At 53.1% G+C, this 18,695-nt stretch overlaps 1 protein-coding gene across 4 annotated transcripts in view; it reads left to right on the forward strand.

The window, feature by feature from the left end:
- The window catches only part of PDE5A (phosphodiesterase 5A), a 116,589-nt gene that overhangs the window by 57,272 nt on the left and 40,622 nt on the right, over nt 1–18,695 (forward strand). For all 4 annotated transcript variants that reach the window (XM_036240179.1, XM_036240177.1, XM_036240180.1 and 1 more), the window contains exons 8-10: nt 6,590–6,698; nt 7,602–7,689; nt 18,408–18,583. In XM_036240179.1, coding sequence (XP_036096072.1) covers nt 6,590–6,698; nt 7,602–7,689; nt 18,408–18,583 — 373 coding nt within the window. The remainder of the gene's footprint in view (nt 1–6,589; nt 6,699–7,601; nt 7,690–18,407; nt 18,584–18,695) is intronic.

Consider the following 18,695-nt stretch of genomic DNA (forward strand, 5'->3'; position numbering starts at 1 on the left):
TCTAGACCGTGGGACCTTCCGTAAGATAAGTGGCCCGGTCGCTTCAGAGTCAGGGGAACTGAGGGGAGTGAAGGGAGGGTGTGCTCATGACAGCCAGCCACTCTGCAGGTCCCGCTTCAAAACAGAACAAAACAGCATCGGAGACATTTTGGAGTTTGGAAATTTGAATATGGACTAAGTGGTGGTGGGGAATTCTGTCACTTTTCTATGGCATTAGGAAGATATTGTGGTGAGCAGGAGAGCGTTCTGCTTTTTAGGAGCTTTATGCGGACATATTTAAGGATGAAATGTTAGGAAGTCTGCACCTAACTTTTTTTTTTTTTTTTTTTTTTTTGCAACCCGCACGACCAACCAGGGCCGGGGACAAACTGCAACCGAAGTACGTGCCCTTAGCGGGAACCGAACCGGGTCTCTCCGGACCGCAGGCCGACGCTCTAACCGCTGAGCCAAACTGGCCAGGGCCTAACTTTTTTATTTTATGTTTTAAATGTGCTTTTTTTCTTTTATCCTCGCCCGAGGACATTCTTCCATTTTTTGTTCAGATAGAGTGGGAGGGAGAGAGAGGAAGAGAGAGAGAGAAACATCAATGTGAAAGGGACACATTGAGCGGTTGCCACCCGCACGACCAACCAGGGCCAGGGACAAACTGCAACCGAGGCACATGCCCTTAGCGGGAACTGAACCCAGGTCTCTCTGGAACACAGGCCGACGCTCTAACCCCTGAGCCAAAACAGCCAGGGTTAAATGTGCTTTTATTGATTTTTTTAGAGAGAGAGAAACATCGATGTGAGAGAGAAACCATTGATGGCTGCCTCCTGCACGCCCCCTACTGGGGATACAGCCTGAAACCAGGGCCTGTGCCCTGACCGGGAATCGAACCGGGACCTCTCAGTCTATGAGATGATGCTAGGTCCACTGAGCCACACTGGCCGGGTTGCACCTAACTTTAAAATGGTTCAGCCAAAGAGAAGCAAATAGAGCGAAGTTTAATAAAAACATACACAGATAAAGCAGATGCGACAACATGTTAAGCAGATGTCGAATCCAGAAGCAGTCTGTTCATTGTACTTTCAACATTTTTGTGTATTTCAAAACATGCATCATAAAACTTTGGCAGAAAATGCTTGTAATTAAGTTGGATACAAAACGAAACATAACTCGTGTCTGCAGCCCAAGTGAAGCCGCCTTGCAGAACAGCGCGAGGCCTGCTTTGGCTTCGACCCCCTGGCTGGCCCCGGTCACCCAGGCTGCAGAAGCCCCCTCGGCACGGAGTGGCCGTTCTTTCTTCTTTCCCCCTTACCTGCTCACACCTTCCTGTCTTCTGAGGTGTTCCCGCATCAGGATGAGAAACTAGACCACAGCGACGTAAAGTTGCAAGTTTGTTAAGGGATCGTATTAAAATCAAAACTCGTTATTTCTGGACAGTTGCTCTAACAGCATGGGACAAGGAAAGGCCCTTTCTGCTAATAAAAGAATTATAGGACTCAGTGGAGGGACAGGATGTAACTGGGACAGGGGGCGTTCCTGGACTCAGGAGGTACCCCTGACTCAGACCTTCGCTGCTGAGCTGGGTGCCAGGTGGGTAAACCAGGTGTCCCTGCCCGGAGGACCCTGCCCCAGAGGTTTTAGTTCACGTAGCAGTAATTGAAGAGCTGGCCCTGCTGGCCCCCTCAGCACTGCTGGTCTGCTCTGAAGTTAGTCCGGTCTCCACGTGGGTCCTCTCCGAAGCCCCAGGCTGTTTCCTGGCACTGTTGACACTGTACCTTTGAACATGTGGTGATATGCCCACGTCCTGGTGAGTGTGTGCCTCTGCCCCTCTGCCTCCCACCTGCGGGTTCAGGCTGGACTGCCATCAGCTGCGGAGTTCTTACTCTCAGGATGAGCACCAATACATGTTATTGTGATTTTATGATGCTATGACATTTTTGTTGCTTTTTAGAAAGAACATTTTAGAAAGCTTCTAGATAAGACATATTAATATTTAGCTATTTTATTTTTGGCTTGCATAAATAGTGAATATGTATACACACACACATACAAATATAAAAATGCATATTTAACAATTTATATATATCTGTGGCATGGTAGGAAATTGGTGTGATAATGCATATTAAATGGATAAAATTGTACATTATTTACATTTACCTTTGAATCTTGTGCACCAGCATGTATGTGTAATTATATTTTATGTATTTGCATTTTGATTTGTATCAGTTCAGCCAGGTCCTCTAATTCCTTGTAGTGATAGCTGAAGGAGCCCAGTGACTTGGTGTAATACTGACCCCTATTGGTGAATATGCTTTTCCTTTTTTTTTTTTGGAAAAGGGAAGTCTTTATATTTGATTTGGTTTTGGTGAATACCACATTCCCTTTCTGTAAGCAAAATGCAGGTATCTTTTCATTTATGTTTTTAATCACTTCAAAACAGTCTTAGTGTCATATGTTTACAAAAGATAACTGCAGTGTAATTACCTTAAAAGAGACTAATTTGCCTGAATCATTTTAACTGATTCACTAACTGATTTTACAGCAGTGAAAATTATGCAGCAGTAATGCCTTAGTTCTGCTACACATTTAAAACTTAGCCATTATCCTAATGATGCAATTAAAGATCTCTTCATGATGGGAATATGTTTTTATAAATAAAAATGAGATATGAGGTTGAGTTTCCCAAAAACTCTGCATTAGAATGGTGCATAATAGCATCTGCATTTTGAAAAAGGACAGTACTCACAGGTCACCAGCAATGTCTTTATTATCTTCCTAAAATTGCTTATTGATAGAATCCAGGCCTTGCCGGTTCTCATTATTAACACTTAGTGCAAAAGCTCTTCAAGGAGAGGGAGATGTTAGCGGTGAGCAAATCACTCGTTAGGCAGTTGTGTGTCCGTTTAAAAGCCTGGCCCATCATGTGGTACTTTTCCAACCAATCCACTTATCTTTTATAAATTAAAATGATGTCTTGAAGGCAGTTTTTAAATGTTAAGTGTAAAAGCAAAAACCACTCGGGGTGCCCATGACACATGATTGTAGCGTTGGACCGGCGCGGGGCGCGGGGAGCACAGCCGGCGGCTGGGAGGAGCCCCGAGAACTCGGAGGGAGCTCACCTCCAGGCGGCGGGGGGAGGGGAGGTCAGTGTCTGTGCTGCAGCTGGAAAGATGAGTGTGATACTGCACAGTTTGTGTGGAACTTAGTTGTAAGAAACAGGTTTCTTAGTGCTGTATTTCTGGAATAATTTTATGTGAATTTATAAATCCACACTTTTTAATCCTAAAATGACCAATACCTACTAGGGTTAATCCTTTAAACTCACTTTCTTGAAATGTATATACTGGTTAATACTTGTTAATGATTATTATATTAGAAACATAATTTTAGTGGAATACAGTAACACCTACTACTTTAAACATAGTGAAAGGTTTTCACTGCTTAACAAACTGGATACAGAGTGGAGAGTGGAGACTCTGAAATCAGACTCATTGTATCTAAGTGCACCGCCCACTAGCTCCAGGGCTTTGCGTAAGTTTTGGAGCCTCCGGGAGCCTCAGTTTCTCCGCCTGTGAAAGGGGGGCACTTTCTGCCGATAGCAGGGTTGTAGTCGGCACTGAACGAGGTAACGCATGCAACAGGCTTCAGAATATCTCCGCACGCGGCAAGTTCTCTGCTCGCGGTGGTTTCTGTCCCTCTCGAATGTGTCTTTCTGTCGTTGGCTTGCGCAGCCTGCCATGATTCCCGTTCATTCTGAGCACAGAAACTTCCATGTCTCAGTGTCTCCGAGCTCTGTGTCCCCGACTGTATCCACTGAGCAACAAAAGCCTTAGACTCCTGGTGAGACAGCTGGGTCCTCCCAGAAGCGGATGCTGAGACTGGGTTAAACACGCAGACATTTAGGAGGGAAAACCGCCGCGAGAATCAAGAGGGAAGGAAGCGGGGAGGCCGGGCAGCCCTCCGAGCGAGCCACGCAGGGCTGACCCAGGGGAGAGGGGCCCGGAGGGCCTGTGGAAGCGTCTCAGACGCTGGTGAGGGAGCGGGCCGGGCTGCTGGGGAGGAATCCCAGCTGTGGCCAGTCGTCCTGGTTCCACGCTGGCTGGCGTGGCCTCGGTGCAGACCTGGCCCTCGTCCTGCCGCTTCCTGCAGCTGGAGCCCGGACGCGTTTCCAAGGCCACCGTGTTCCTGTCTCTCAGGACTGAGACCCTGTTCCCTTGCATTGCACTTGCAGACGCATCCACCGCTCTCTCCGCCTAATGACTCTTCGGCCTGAAACCATCGCTTTGTTCCTAACCACCTGTAATTATGTAACGTTTTCCCGGTGCACGGGGAACTCTTTATTTCAGCAGTGTTTTATTCTGGGTGTTTCCCTCCCTGCCTGGAATACCCCCCACCCCCACTTCATTCCTGATGTCTTTCTTCACATCCTTCGCCCCTCCCCAGCCTCTCGTGCAGCTCTTGCCTCCCCCCTCGTGGAGGTGCGGCCTGCCCGTCTCCTCCACCGGTGTGCTGTTGCCTCTTATCTGCTGCCTCAGTTAGGAGGAGGCTCGACAAGCAGACAAGCCCCAGTCCCCGCAGCCCCAGCAGGAATGGAGAGCTGTTTCCCGTCCTGGAAAAGCCCCCGGTGGGCAGCTCAGGCTCCCCAAGGCCTCCGGGACCCCACGGCCTGGGGTTTCTCCCTCCCCCCAGGGTACGGCTCTTCCCCTCGGGGCCCGGGCCTCTCCAGCTTGCCTGTGTCAGAGGGTGGTGTGGGGGACACAGCAGGCTGGGCAGAGACATGCAGCAGCTGTTTCTCGGCGGAGGTTTCTGGAAGCGGTCACATTTTCTCTTTTGTCCTGTTGACTCAAACTGACTCACGTGGCAAAACCCAGCCGCAGGTGGCTGAGCCCCACTTCTCCCTTCTGGGGCCGGTGTCTGGGGGACAGGAAAGGGTATGGAGGGACTATGCGTGCAGCTAAACCTCGGCTCCTGTCTCTGGACTGTCAGCTGGTCACTGCCCCACGATGGTCACTGCCCCACGAGCGCTCGTCTCCCCGTGACACTGACGGTGTCTCTCGGGCCGCAGGTCCTCAACCTGTATTTGCTGGGCGAGGGGACTGAGTCTCAGCACGCCACAGAATCACGTCACAATAAGTCTGTGCGTTTTCCCGGGAGTGACTAGTGGGAAAACTGAAAGTTTTCAGGGAATTTACAGAAGAACTGGGTTTCTATTGATTTATAATGTTAGTGTTTCTACTTCTCGATGTCCGCGCTTCTAAGTCTGCTTTAATCCTCCCTGGCAAGTTGCTTGACCGTTTTGGGTTTCATCCCACTGTTGACAGGACGATGACAAGAATGATAAAGCCATGAGCAGTGGCATCATTTTTAAAGGCTCTGAACCAGGGTGTCTCCCCCAACGTCCTTCTTTGTCCCCCTGCACTTGTCTTATCTCTCCTAACGCGTCTTTTCCTCGCCCGAGACCTTTGCTGCCTGTCGTACTCGTGACATTTGTTTTACGAGCCTAAATCCCGCACTTATCCCATCAGCTTTTCTCAGGATTCCACCCAGATTATGTGCACGAAGTGGGAGCCCAGCCAGGGTTTTGGGCCGACTCTCCGTGGGTTTTCCCTTGCACGTAACACGGGACACGTGGTCAGTACCCGATGTGAGCACGTTCCACTGCAGCTAAAATGCACCGAAAAGAGAGACGGAGATGGTGGGGAATGAGGCCGCCTGTGGGCGTCTGCGTGGAGTCACCGGGGCTCACGAGCATCCGCAGCAGTCCAAGAAGGCATTCTGGGTGAGGAGGACGGAGAACGGGAAGAGCATCATCCTCGGGCCTCAGAACAAGGGGACCTTCCCCCTGAGGCGCGTGTTTCATTTAGAAATGCCCCCTGCTAGGCCTCCTTCGTCTTCAGTGGTTTTACAGTGAGGGTGGGCATACCCCCCGGGCCGCCCCTCGCCGGGAACGGGGCGCTTTCTGATGGAAACGCGCCCTTTGCCCGCCCCCAGCCCCGGCGCTGCAGATCACCCCTCTGCGTTCAACCTGTCAAGCAAGAAGTGGGAGTAAACCAGGGAAAATGTCCTGCAGTTGAAGAGAATGTTTTGAGGAAGATGACTTTTTAACTTAAGAAGGTATAAAAGACCTCAGAGGACAAAGAAGAGGCGGCAGCTCGCTTCGTGACGTTCATCCGGCTTGTCGACTTGCCTCCTGTGTTGAAATGTGGAAGGATGACGGGCGGATGTGCAGAGAGAATGATGGAGGAAGCAGGACAGGCTGGTGCTCCGTCGTCTGTAATCTGATGAAAAATGAGACGGGAGGAAATGCAGATGGATTTCACATTAAACAGCACAAAAATCAGCATGCCCATTAGCAATGCCGGCGACAGGACTTAGGACGTTTAAAACGTGTTTTAGAGAGTTGAAACATGGGGGGTCTTGGTCTTTTCAAATCGCTTCAATTATGGTACCTACCAAAGCTGTCGGTCATCAAATACGTGTGAAGCTGTATTTTCTAAGCTGTCTGCTTTGCCCTGCCATTTAAGACGGGGTTGTCTCTCTCGTCATAACTGCTGTTCGTTCTGCTCTGTCCGGAGAGAACTCACAGGCCTTGTTTCCGCAGGGAACGGGACGCAAACAGGATCAATTACATGTACGCTCAGTACGTCAAAAACACTATGGAAGGGCTCAACATCCCGGACGTCACTAAGGACAAAAGATTCCCCTGGACAGTAAGTACCCCGTGTTCGACTTGGCGGTTTTCCCACCAGAAAGGCGCCCACAGGGACCCTTCACGGGAGGACTGGCCTGGACTTGGTGATGGAGGGGCCATCGTACCTTCTGATCTGATGAAGGGGATAAAAGAGCTCTGAACGTCCGGGAGGGGTGGGCCGCGATACTGGCGCATGTTTCTGGGTACTTTTATCAGTCTCTTTAAACAGGTACTCATGAACTATCCTCAGCTAATTTTGAGGTAATGTATCTTACCCACTTGATGTCAAGGACGTTCCTTAGATGGGATTTCTAGAGCTCTCGAGTTCATCCTCAAGAACTAAGCTTTACGAGGCTTGACGTTAGTAATGGGGGGCCTGCTGCGTGGAGCAGTTCTGTGGAAAATGAACGTGTTCCCTTGACTGCAGGGCTACAAGACGAGCTCCTTAGCTTTGAGTTCTGGTATTTTTCTCATTTTATTTCAGAAAAGTATGGCAGATTAAGGCAGCTGCCTTGCTGTTGTTATTTCGTATGTAGGAAAGCTCTTAGAAACAGTGGTCGTGTCTCCAGGGGGCCGGTGTGTAACCCGGTTCCGGGCTGGGGGCACCCTCCCCTCCTTGGACACCTGGGGCTCCTCCCACGGTAGAGCGCACGCTAGTCCTGTGAGCACTGGGAACATTTAAAAGGGGGAAAAAAGAAATCAAGGATACTGACTGACTGTTGTGGATAATGTAAAGACTAGTTGCTTTATTTTACATTCATGTGAACGTCACTGTAATTTGTACGTTTTCTACCCTCTGTCGCTCCAGCCAATAAAAGATGACTATTGGTGGTTTCAGATGCCCAATGTGGTTTACATAATGGCATCTAGTGGGCAAATCAGTCTTTTTGTAACGTGTTGCTGGTTTTTTGTTTTTGTTTAGAATGAAAACACAGGCAACGCAAACCAGCAGAGCATTAGAAGTTTGCTTTGTACACCTATAAAAAACAGAAAGAAGAATAAAGTGATAGGTAAGCCTTCACCAACCTCTGTGCTGTCCTTACCAAAGAAAAAGGAAAAACGTGTTCCCAGAAACGTCTGTCTTTCAAATGTACGTTTAAAGGATAAAATGGGTAAAAGACAAAAACCGAAGCGAGAAAAGGATTTGGAAATAACAAGACGTTTGTTACGTAGCTTGTTAACCGTGATGTGTTTCTGTAATCGTTACGCTCCTATTGTAACCCAATGTTTGTGTAAGAATGACACACTGAGAGTTAGATAGTGTGCCCTGTTTCAGAGTCGCACTTCTTGGTGTCCGAGTTTTCTCTCTCGCATGTGTGGTTTAGAGGTACGTTGTATTCATTCACTCGTACAAGCACTTGTGAGTCGCTCCGCTGCTCTGGGTGAACCTGAACCAGGCAGAAAGCCCGCCCACGGGAGCGGAGGGCCCAGCGAGGCCTGGACGGCTGCCCCTCAGGCCCGGGAGGGCTGCCCCTCAGGCCCGGGAGGGCTGCCCCTCAGGCCCGGGAGGGCTGCCCCTCAGGCCCGGGAGGGCTGCCCCTCAGGCACGGGAGGGCAGCCCCTCAGGCCCGGGAGGGCTGCCCCTCAGGCCCGGGAGGGCTGCCCCTCAGGCCCGGGAAGGCTGCCCCTCAGGCACGGGAGGGCAGCCCCTCAGGCACGGGAAGGCTGCCCCTCAGGCACGGGAGGGCAGCCCCTCAGGCCCGGGAAGGCTGCCCCTCAGGCACGGGAGGGCAGCCCCTCAGGCACGGGAAGGCTGCCCCTCAGGCACGGGAGGGCAGCCCCTCAGGCACGGGAAGGCTGCCCCTCAGGCACGGGAGGGCTGCCCCTCAGGCACGGGAGGGCAGCCCCTCAGGCACGGGAGGGCAGCCCCTCAGGCCCGGGAGGGCTGCCCCTCAGGCCCGGGAGGGCTGCCCCTCAGGCCCGGGAGGGCAGCCCCTCAGGCACGGGAGGGCTGCCCCTCAGGCCCGGGAGGGCTGCCCCTCAGGCCCGGGAGGGCTGCCCCTCAGGCCCGGGAGGGCTGCCCCTCAGGCACGGGAGGGCTGCCCCTCAGGCCCGGGAGGGCTGCCCCTCAGGCACGGGAGGGCTGCCCCTCAGGCCCGGGAGGGCTGCCCCTCAGGCCCGGGAGGGCAGCCCCTCAGGCCCGGGAGGGCAGCCCCTCAGGCCCGGGAGGGCAGCCCCTCAGGCCCGGGAGGGCTGCCCCTCAGGCCCGGGAGGGCTGCCCCTCAGGCCCGGGAGGGCTGCCCCTCAGGCCCGGGAGGGCTGCCCCTCAGGCCCGGGAGGGCTGCCCCTCAGGCCCGGGAGGGCTGCCCCTCAGGCACGGGAGGGCTGCCCCTCAGCAAGCTGCCCCGGTGCCTCCCGTCGCTAAGGTTCGCCGCGCGGCGTTCCGCTCAGAGCAGCCCGGGAATTCCGGGGGCACTGCGAACACAGTCCCCCGAGAACTCGGTGATGAAGGACGTGGGCACGTCTTCTAAGGGCTACGCTTCTCAAGGAAAGGCCACGGAGGAGGCTCGGACGGAAACGAGCTGGAAACGCCAGTGGGTTTGGGCTTCCAGACGTGCCGGTAGTTTCATCGAGGAGAGGGCCTCGGAGGGAGGGCGGGGGAGCGTCCTGAGAACAGGAAGACCACACAGGTGCCCTCAGGCTCTGTCCCCAGCCCGGGCCCTCGTGCGGAGTGGAGACGTGTCAGCGTGCACAGGGCGTGGCCATCGCTCCGGGGGCGTGGGAGCTGCAGGTTGTGGCCGACAGTCCCAGGGTTCCCGGCGCCCGGCTGGTGTGCGTCCTCGGCTGGTGTGCGTCCTCGAGAGGGTGCACTGGGCCGTACACCGAGCCTCCCGCCAGCCCCGCGTCCCTCCTTCTGACCCCTTTCCCGGGCCGCGGACTCCGAGGGCGGGTCCGAGGCCATCACCCCGCCCTCCCAGACACACTGACGGACGGTTGTTTCTCCCCGGGAGCCAGCGTCCTGTGCTGAGATGAATACTCTCCTGGTTTTACGCATGGTCTTGTGAACTTGGTTACCGTGACCCCCCCCCCAGACAGACGGCTCTTTGTCAGCGTGGAAAGCTAGTGTCTAAGCCTGCACGGTGGGTCAGACCCTGGCCCTGGTGAGGCCTGGGGACTCCCTGATCAGCTGCTGGGCACTGGCTTCCGATCCTCGCAGAAGAAGTGTGGCCCCATGGGTGGGGGCCCTTCTCAAGGGGGCCCGTCGGGTCTCCAGCAGAAACACTAGGAGAATGCTGACGAGGCCGCCCAGTGTGACCCGGGTCAACGTCAAGTTACGGATTTTATTTCCCAGGAAGCTCAAGGCGAAAACTACATTTTACACACACACACACACACACACACACATATATATATATATATATATATATATATATATATATATATATAATGCTTTTTGGCATAGGTATAAAGACTTATTACAGCTGCCTTTGACCTAGGAACATGGGGAATGAAATTCCAGAAGGGTCTGCTATTCACGGGTGAGTTTCACAGGAAGGGGCCTCGTGGCCACCTGCCAGGGCACGTCCCACGTCCGGCTGGCGCAGCAGCAGCTCTGGAACAGAACTGGGCGCAGGGCGTGGCTGCAGGAGTCGTGGGGTGTTCGTAGAGCCCGGGCATGAGCGCGACTTAGCCTCCGCCCTTCTTGAACCATTTAAAGCAGCAGTTCTCAACCTGTGGGTCGCGGCCCCTTTGGGGGTCCAATGACCCTTTCACAGGGGTCGCCTAAGACCATCGGAAAACACATATTCCCGACGGTCTCAGGAACCGAGACCCCGCCCCTCCATCCGTCTCCAGGCGGGTCCGCCCACACGCAGACGCGCCCACACACAGACGACGCGAGGAGCTGTATTCGAGGGTCCGGCATGAGGAAAAGGGAGAACCACTGATGGATTCTGGCACATGACTTCCCTCTGTGCAGCCGAAGTAAATAGCCTTTCAGCCCTGTTCAGGAATCACAGTTTCTGGCCTGCGGCTGTTTCAGACCGGCGAGCAGAAGGGCTAGAAAATGCCAGTGGAAACAGCCTTCCCTCGGCTTAGGTCTCGGACCCCCCACCAGAGAGCAGAGCCTCAGTAAGCAGACGGGGTGTTTGGGGAGGAACGTTCCCTGCGAACAAAAAGGAAGAAAACAGGGTCCCCTAGTGGGTTGCAGCCGGGGCTCAAGTTGATTCCAAGGACGAGAAGGAAATTTCCAGTGTTCCTGCTGTTTTATAAGTGTGACAAGACAAAGAGCTTGACTTCTGGACTAGACTTCATACCCCAGACGCAGCATGGAAAACATCATGGTTGTAGGTCGTTTTTCTTCCATGTCACAGACCGGAGCCTGCTATTATGTAACTAATAGAGAATCCCCAGAGTTACATGAAGAAACACAGATGGGCACATGTTTCTCCTAACCCTCCTTCCCCCGCATCTTTTTCCATTACTGACATTTAGATGAAATTATGGACATTAGGCCGGTGCAGGGCCTGCTGCTGTATCATCAGTGTGTCCCCGAGGTTTCGTTTCGTGTCTGCTTAGTGCTCTGTGGATACAGTGTTTCCACCGCTTTGCTTTCAACACTATTAAGGAAATATTTTCCTCACTCAACATTCATTCATTTAACCAACGACTCCCTCTATTTATAGGCTAAATATGTCTTTTTCCCATCTCATATTTACCAGAAATCCTTCTGCCTGGTTTTTCATACCAACTTCAGGGCATATTTTGAAGGAATGAGTCTCATTCCCATCTAACAAAGAAAACGTTTAGATCATCTCCACTGTAAATAAGTTACGTTTCCATGTCTTCGTTCATGAAAAGTATAATAAAAAGGATAGTGTTAGACCACACTGTTGGCGGTGAAGGAGAGATGGCACGTCTTACCGACAGTGATTCTGCTTGGATGGCTCTCCCCCTCCTCTGCTCGTTCTCGGGGTGCCATCTGATTCCCAAGCACAGATAAACACTCTAAAATAACATCAGTTTAAATTTGACTTCTAGTTCATTGTATTTGTCATATTCAAGTCCACCCCTTGGCCGTAGTGCTGCAGCTCGTGGTTCATCAGCTTGCTGGGATTTTCCTAACACGGGCGGTGGCTCGTGGCACCGGTGGTGGTGATGCTGGAAGTACTCGGCTTCCCCCCACTAGAGAACTGAAGATCGTGCTCGGTTATAGTGAGCACCCGGAAATGGGACAGTGATAATTGGAATAAAATGAGAGAAAATAAGACTGAACAGTCTAGCTTAAAAATCTAAAAGTGAAACTCCACAAAGTGGAAACAGATACAGATCTTCTCGTTTCAAGCACTGATTGAAGGAATGGAAAAATAAGAAAAACTCCCAGGTAGCACTGGGAAACAGAAGCTGGCTTTTCTGGACCAGAAAACCGAGGAGTTCCTGACAGACAGGAAGTGTTTAACCTTGTAAGGACACATTTTACACAAGAGGGGCAAGATGTAAGTGGGGATAGTAATATCAGACAAAGTGGAATTTAAGGTAAAAACATCATGCACAGGGTCACTCTGCCTCGATGAAGTTTAGAATCCACAGAGGAAAGTATAATGGTCGCACCTGCTTCTAATAAAGTAAATGACATCATGGACACAGAAAAGCCAAAGCTGGCCCTGGCCAGTTTGCCTCAGCGGTTAGCGCGTCGGCCTGTGAACCAATGAGGCTCGGGTTCGATTCCGGTCAAGGGCACGTACCTTGGTTGCGGTTCAGTCCCCGGCCCTGGTCGGGGTCATGCAGGAGGCAGCCAGTTGAGGTGTCCCTCACATCGATGTCTCTCTCTCTCTCTCTCTCTCTCTCTCCCGCCCTCCCACTCTCCACTCTATCTGAAGATAAATGGAAAAATATCCTCAGATGAGGAGTAAGAAAAATAGCCGAAGCTGTTAAAAATGCCAGGAGTGGACAGAATGCTAGTCCGTACACTGTCTGCGTATGGGAGGAAATAAGGAAACACTAGACGGGATTAATATAAAAGTGAAATGGATTTAATTGGCATCCATACGTTTATAATTCATAATTTAAAAGTGCAGACTCCTGCCACGTACCCTTCAGCATGGCACAAATAGCGGGGACACACACACAACCAGTCACCCGCGGAGGACGGAGCCCCGTGGCTCACGAGCCTTTGACACTGGGAGCCAGAGCCAGGGGTCCCAGGAAGGGCAACGCGCAAGAACCGGACAAGGTGCGGCCCCAGTCCTGTCTGAAATCATGGCATGGAAACTTCCAGAAGCAAACAATTCCTAGTTTTCTATTGGGCGCCCTCCGAGGGCGCGGTGGTCTCGCGAGCCCCGCGGTTCCCCCCGGGCGTGGTCAGCCTGGGCCGGGGCTGTACCTGTGCACGCCCCTGCTGGCCCTCCGCAGCCATCCTGCCTCTCAGGCGGGCGGTGGGGTATCGCAGGGCTTGAGTGCAGGTCACCCCGAGTTTACCTCGGCGCCAGAGGGGTGATGCTGGCGATGTGTGGAGCACTTCCTTTCAGGGACAGGTAAGGGGTGCGGAGGGAGCCCACGTCCACAGCCCCGCGTCCAGGTGTGAGCGCTGCCCTCGGGCATCGTCAGTCAGTGACCGCTTACTGTGCCCCACGGACAGCCCACTGTGCCCTCGGGCGTCGTCAGTCAGTGACCGCCTACTGTGCCCCACGGACAGCCACACTGTGCCCTCGGGCATCGTTAGTCAGTGACCGCTTACTGTGCCCCACGGACAGCCACACTGTGCCCTCGGGCATCGTCAGTCAGTGACCGCTTACCGTGCCCCACGGACCAGCCACACTGTGCCCTCGGGCATCGTCAGTCAGTGACCGCTTACCGTGCCCCACGGACCAGCCACACTGTGCCCTCGGGCATCGTCAGTCAGTGACCGCTTACTGTGCCCGATGGACCGGCCACACTGTGCCCTCGGGCGTCGTCAGTCAGTGACCGCCCACTGTGCCCCACGGACCGGCCACACTGTGCCCTCGGGCATCGTCAGTCAGTGACCGCTTACTGTGCCCAACGGACCAGCCACACTGTGCCCTCGGGCATCGTCAGTCAGTGACCGCTTACTGTGCCCCACGGACCGGCCACACTGTGCCCTCGGGCATCGTCAGTCAGTGACCGCTTACCGTGCCCGAAGGACCGGCCACACTGTGCCCTTGGCATCGTCAGTCAGTGACCGCTTACTGTGCCCAACGGACCAGCCACACTGTGCCCTCGGGCATCGTCAGTGACCACTTACTGTGTCCCACGGACCAGCCCCACCGTGCCCTCGGGCATCGTCAGTCAGTGACCGCTTACTGTGCCCCACGGACCAGCCACACTGTGCCCTCGGGCATCGTCAGTCAGTGACCGCCTACTGTGCCCCACGGACCAGCCACACTGTGCCCTCGGGCATCGTCAGTCAGTGTTACTATTAATAAGACAGAATGAAATTATTTGAACTAAACAGTCAACTGAAGAACTTAGAGAAACAGCACTTTTCTCTTTGTCAGTTTCTCTGCCCCCCCACCCCTGCCAATAAATAGATAGGGAGGGAGACAGCAGAGGGAAGACAGTGGGAAGATAAACTGGCCCAATGGGAAGGTTCAGCGAGAGCAGTGGGCAAACACAGTCATGCGAACAGACCTCCAACAGGCGGTGAGGGTGTAGGGGAAACAGCAGCAGGAACGAGAAGGGAGATTTACAGGCGCAGAAGGAGCTTGAAACAATGTCACATAATACGGTGTGCAAAACGGTACCAGGGGCGGAGGAATTCTGTCCAGTGGTAATAACCAACGCTGCCTCAAGGGGGGTGGACGTTGTTTCAGAGAAGTCATTGAGAAAGTTACTTTTAAAGTCCTTTAGAAACAAAACTATTGTCCACAGGAAATTCTCGGCAAAGCAGTCAGAGGAGAGGAGAGCGGAAAAGGGTGACTGATAGAGAAGGAAGCAGCAAGTAGAGTAACTCACACGGGACGTGATACGTGGAAGAACCCAAGAGGATGAGCTGATAGGACCTATCTAGAGAGAATTTAAAAAGTACCCGGTTATCAAATTAATGTATGCCAGATGAATTCTATATGACAAGACTCATGATAATGGGGAAAAATCCCATTTAAGGTACAAAACGCTGAATCATTCTATTGTGCCCCTGAAACTAACCCAATAAAGATTGTACACCAACTATACTTAAAAATAAATGTTAAAGAGACCAGTACTCTGTGAACTCTCAGGGTGGTCAGCAACGCTGAGACTTCACTGTCGACGGTCCTGCCGCTTGGTTTGCTCCTAATAAGTTTTGGACTATTTTATTTTTTTATGATCGTACGTATGGATTGGTTTGTGGTTTTGTTTTATTTGTGGTTTTGCGGTAACTACTTTGTTATATATAAGCGATTCTGATTTTGTTTTTTTTGTTGTTTTTTTTTTATCCTCACCCAAGGACATTTTTCCATTTTTTTGTTCAGATAGAGTGGGAGGGAGAGAGAGGAAGAGAGAGAAACATCGACGTGAAAGGGACACATCGAGTGGCTGCCACCCGCTCGACCAACCAGGGCCGGGGACAAACTGCAACCGAGGTACGTGCCCTTAGCGGGAACCGAACCCGGGTCTCTCTGGACCGCAGGCTGACTCTCTAACTGCTGAGCCAAACTGACCAGGGCCAATTCTGATTTTGTGTGGCTTGCTGGCAGCGTGGCCTCTGAGATGACGAGTTAAATTTCATCATGTGCGCCGTCCACTCTGCCAGTCACTCCTGAGAAGCTGTGAAACCCTGTCCGTAGGTGTGTAGGTGCTGCGTTCTCTCCAAGCGCTCTGTCGGTTTGTTATATGCCTTCTTTGTAGCCATTGCTTTTTGTTTGGTTTTTAACCTGGGCATTTTTGTTTGATAGAATTAAATTTCTGAAGGGTATAAAGAAGTCAGCAAGATTACCGTGAGTGCTAAGTAAGTGTGACTGCTGCTCTTTCCAGGGGAGTCCAGTTAGATGCCCGAATGGGTCATCTGTCTTCCCTCTCCTCTTGCTCTGAGCTTAACTCTGTGTTAGTGTGTCTGTGTCTGTGTGTCTGTGTGCGTCTGTATTTGTGTGTCTGTGTCTATGTCCATGTCTGTGTTTATATTTGTGTCTGTGTGTGTCTATATTTGTGTCTATGTCTGTGTCTATATTTGTGTCTGTGTGTCTGTGTGTGTCTGTGTCTATGTCCATGTCCGTGTTTATATTTGTGTCTGTGTCTATATTTGTGTCTGTGTCTGTGTCTGTGTCTATATTTGTGTCTATGTCTGTGTCTGTGTTTATATTTTGTGTCTATATTTGTGTCTATGTCTGTGTCTGTGTCTATATTTGTGTCTGTGTCTGTGACTATGTCTGTGTATCTATGTGTCTGTGTGTATCTGTATCTGTGTGTCTGTTTCTATGTCTGTGTCTGTCTGTTGGGTGTAACAGACAAGCGGCTGCTGTTCTCTGAGCTGTAGTTGTGATGCTGACTCTTGTACACTCACCATCCCATTTCGGTACCTGTGCCCTGCAGAGGCGTCATGAACTCTTCCCGCTGTGCTCATTCAGGGACTTTGACCAAGGCCCAGATTTGACCGGGGAGAGCTGCCTAGCCCGGTCCCAGCCTGGCAGTGTCCCTGAGTGCGTCTCATCGCCTCTGTGGTCCTTCTGTCCCTACGTGCAGTCATTCTTCCAAAGCCATCAAAGGAAAAGTCTTGTTTGTGAACAATGGCCGTCACGTATGAGGAAACGTCAGTGAACGTGGGAAGGCAGTCACAGTGTGGTGTGAGGATGAGGGCAGGTGCGGTTTGGGAGAGAGCCAGAAGCCGGTAGACGTGAACCCTATTTGTACCCGGGGGTTCCCAGAGGCCGGCGGGCATGACGCGTGTGTTTCCACCCCGCGTGGGGCGTGCTCTTCGGCGATGATGAACGCTGAGTGCTCTCCGCATGGTTTCCACTCGTCGTCCAGTCTCACCGCGCTTTGTCGGAACGCCGTCTTCACAGCGCGTTAGCGAAGCGGCCCTACGGCACCGTGTGGGTCGGAAGGCTTCTTCACTGTCTACGGTAGAAAGCTCCCCCCACACACACACAGAGCGATCGTGAGAGCACGGATCACAGGTGTTGCCCACCGTGAAGTGGGCCCACAGCGACGGGGCGGGGTGAGCCCCACGCACCTTCACGGACCGGACGTGAAGGAGAATGAGAGCAGAAATAAGAGAGAACAGACGGTAGTCTTCACGGGACAGCAGCTGAGGTCAGAGCTGCAGCCTTGGCCTCTCCCATCCGCTCCACAGACAGCTTCTGGGTTCCTGTCGAACGCCAGGCATGTCGCTAGCCAAGGACATGGAACTGGAGAAACAGAATCTCGGAGCCCAGATGTGTCGAGTCCAGCAGAGAGGCACACCAAGCTATGGCGCTGAGGGCAGAAAGGAGGTGCCCCGGAGCTCACTGGGCAGGACCTGTGAGGTCGCCGGGTCTCCAGGAAGGGGAGCTCGGGGAGCGTGCGGGCCAGCGGACACGCACAGGTCAAGGGTCAGTGGGAGCTGCGAGCATGAGGTGAAAGGGCATGGAGCAGTGCAGTGGGGCGAAAGGTGGCCTCCGGGGCCCGGCTGAGCTGGGGCTCGGCTTGCACACCTACGCACACTACCTGCGTGGCCTTGCGCAAGTGACTTAACCTTTCCGAGACTCGGTCTCTTCCTCTGTGGAATGGGCTGGCCACACCCACCTCACTTAAATCGGGAGACAATTTGTAAACCACAGTGTTTGGCACAAGGCCTGCCGCACGGTGTGCAGCGAGTGGATGCTGTTACTACAGATTCAGAGACCGAAGCGATGAGGACTTGAACCACACTGCTCCCCAGAGGTAGGAGGTCACCCAGTCCTCCCAGAGGCCTCGAGGTCAGAGAACAAAGGGTTCCGTAGAGATCTATCCCATGTTGATGACATGCTTGACTTCCGAAGAGAGGCCAGGCCGTGGAGGGTCATGGTTTCCTTCAGAGATGAGTTCTGCATTTATTTCTAGGCAGAGTGTCGTTTTTATTTGCGGTGCCACAAGTAGACTCATGCGGCCCTGGCCAGTTTGAGCGGTCAGAGCATCAGCCCGCGGACCAAAGGTTCCATTCCCTGTCCAGGGGCAGGTACCTGGGTGGCAGTTTTGATCCCTGGCCCTGGTTGGGTTGTGCGGGAGGCAACCAATCGGTGGGTCTCTCTCTTATGTTGATGTTTCTCTCTCTCTCAAAATATCAATGGAAAAATAGCCTTGCATGAGGAATAGCAAAAGAAAAAGCAGAATCCTGCAAACATGACCCTCCTCGACAGAGGCCCGTATTTGCGACCGGAGCCCGTCTGTGCGAGGGCCTGTTGTCTGCGGTCTGCTTCATGTGTGACTGTCCTTCCGAACTTGCGGTTTCTTGGCAAGGAGAGCATCTGCATGGCCCAGAAGTATGACATGCACCGAAATCATTCCCTTGGCAAGGGTGCAAACATCCAGTTAGTCTCCAAAGGACAAGCTGTCCTTGGGGACTCAAGTGACCTAAAATTCACAAGCGATTCTGGAAGGAATTAGCGCTCCGGGATTTTTCTGCACAGCCCATGTGTAGGACCAGTGGAATGGGTTCTCGGGTCCCAGTTTCCTTTGTGTTTGCAGCTGGCACTGTGCTGGGAGGAGTGGCTGGCTCGTTCGGCGACACCAGGCACCCCCGCGAGGAAAGGATAAGACAGTTCGGGGGGGAGGGTCGCAGAGTCCATCGGCTCTGACCGTCCCCCGCAGCATCTGCTTCTCCTCTTGGCCACCACAGGGGTTTGCCAGCTCGTCAACAAGATGGAGGAGAACACGGGCCAGGTGAAGCCTTTCAACCGGAACGACGAGCAGTTTCTGGAAGCCTTCGTGATCTTCTGCGGGCTGGGCATCCAGAACACGCAGATGTACGAAGCCGTGGAGCGAGCCATGGCCAAGCAGATGGTCACGCTGGAGGTGAGCGCAGCCGGGCACCCCCGGTGCCCACGGCCGACAGGCAGGTCCCCCTCCCCCTCACGACTCTCCAGTCTGCTCTGTCACCTGCCCTCACGGGCTCATGGGCCCCACG

The sequence above is a fragment of the Molossus molossus genome, unplaced genomic scaffold (genome assembly GCF_014108415.1).
Source record: "Molossus molossus isolate mMolMol1 unplaced genomic scaffold, mMolMol1.p scaffold_m16_p_4, whole genome shotgun sequence".
Taxonomy (NCBI): domain Eukaryota; kingdom Metazoa; phylum Chordata; class Mammalia; order Chiroptera; family Molossidae; genus Molossus; species Molossus molossus.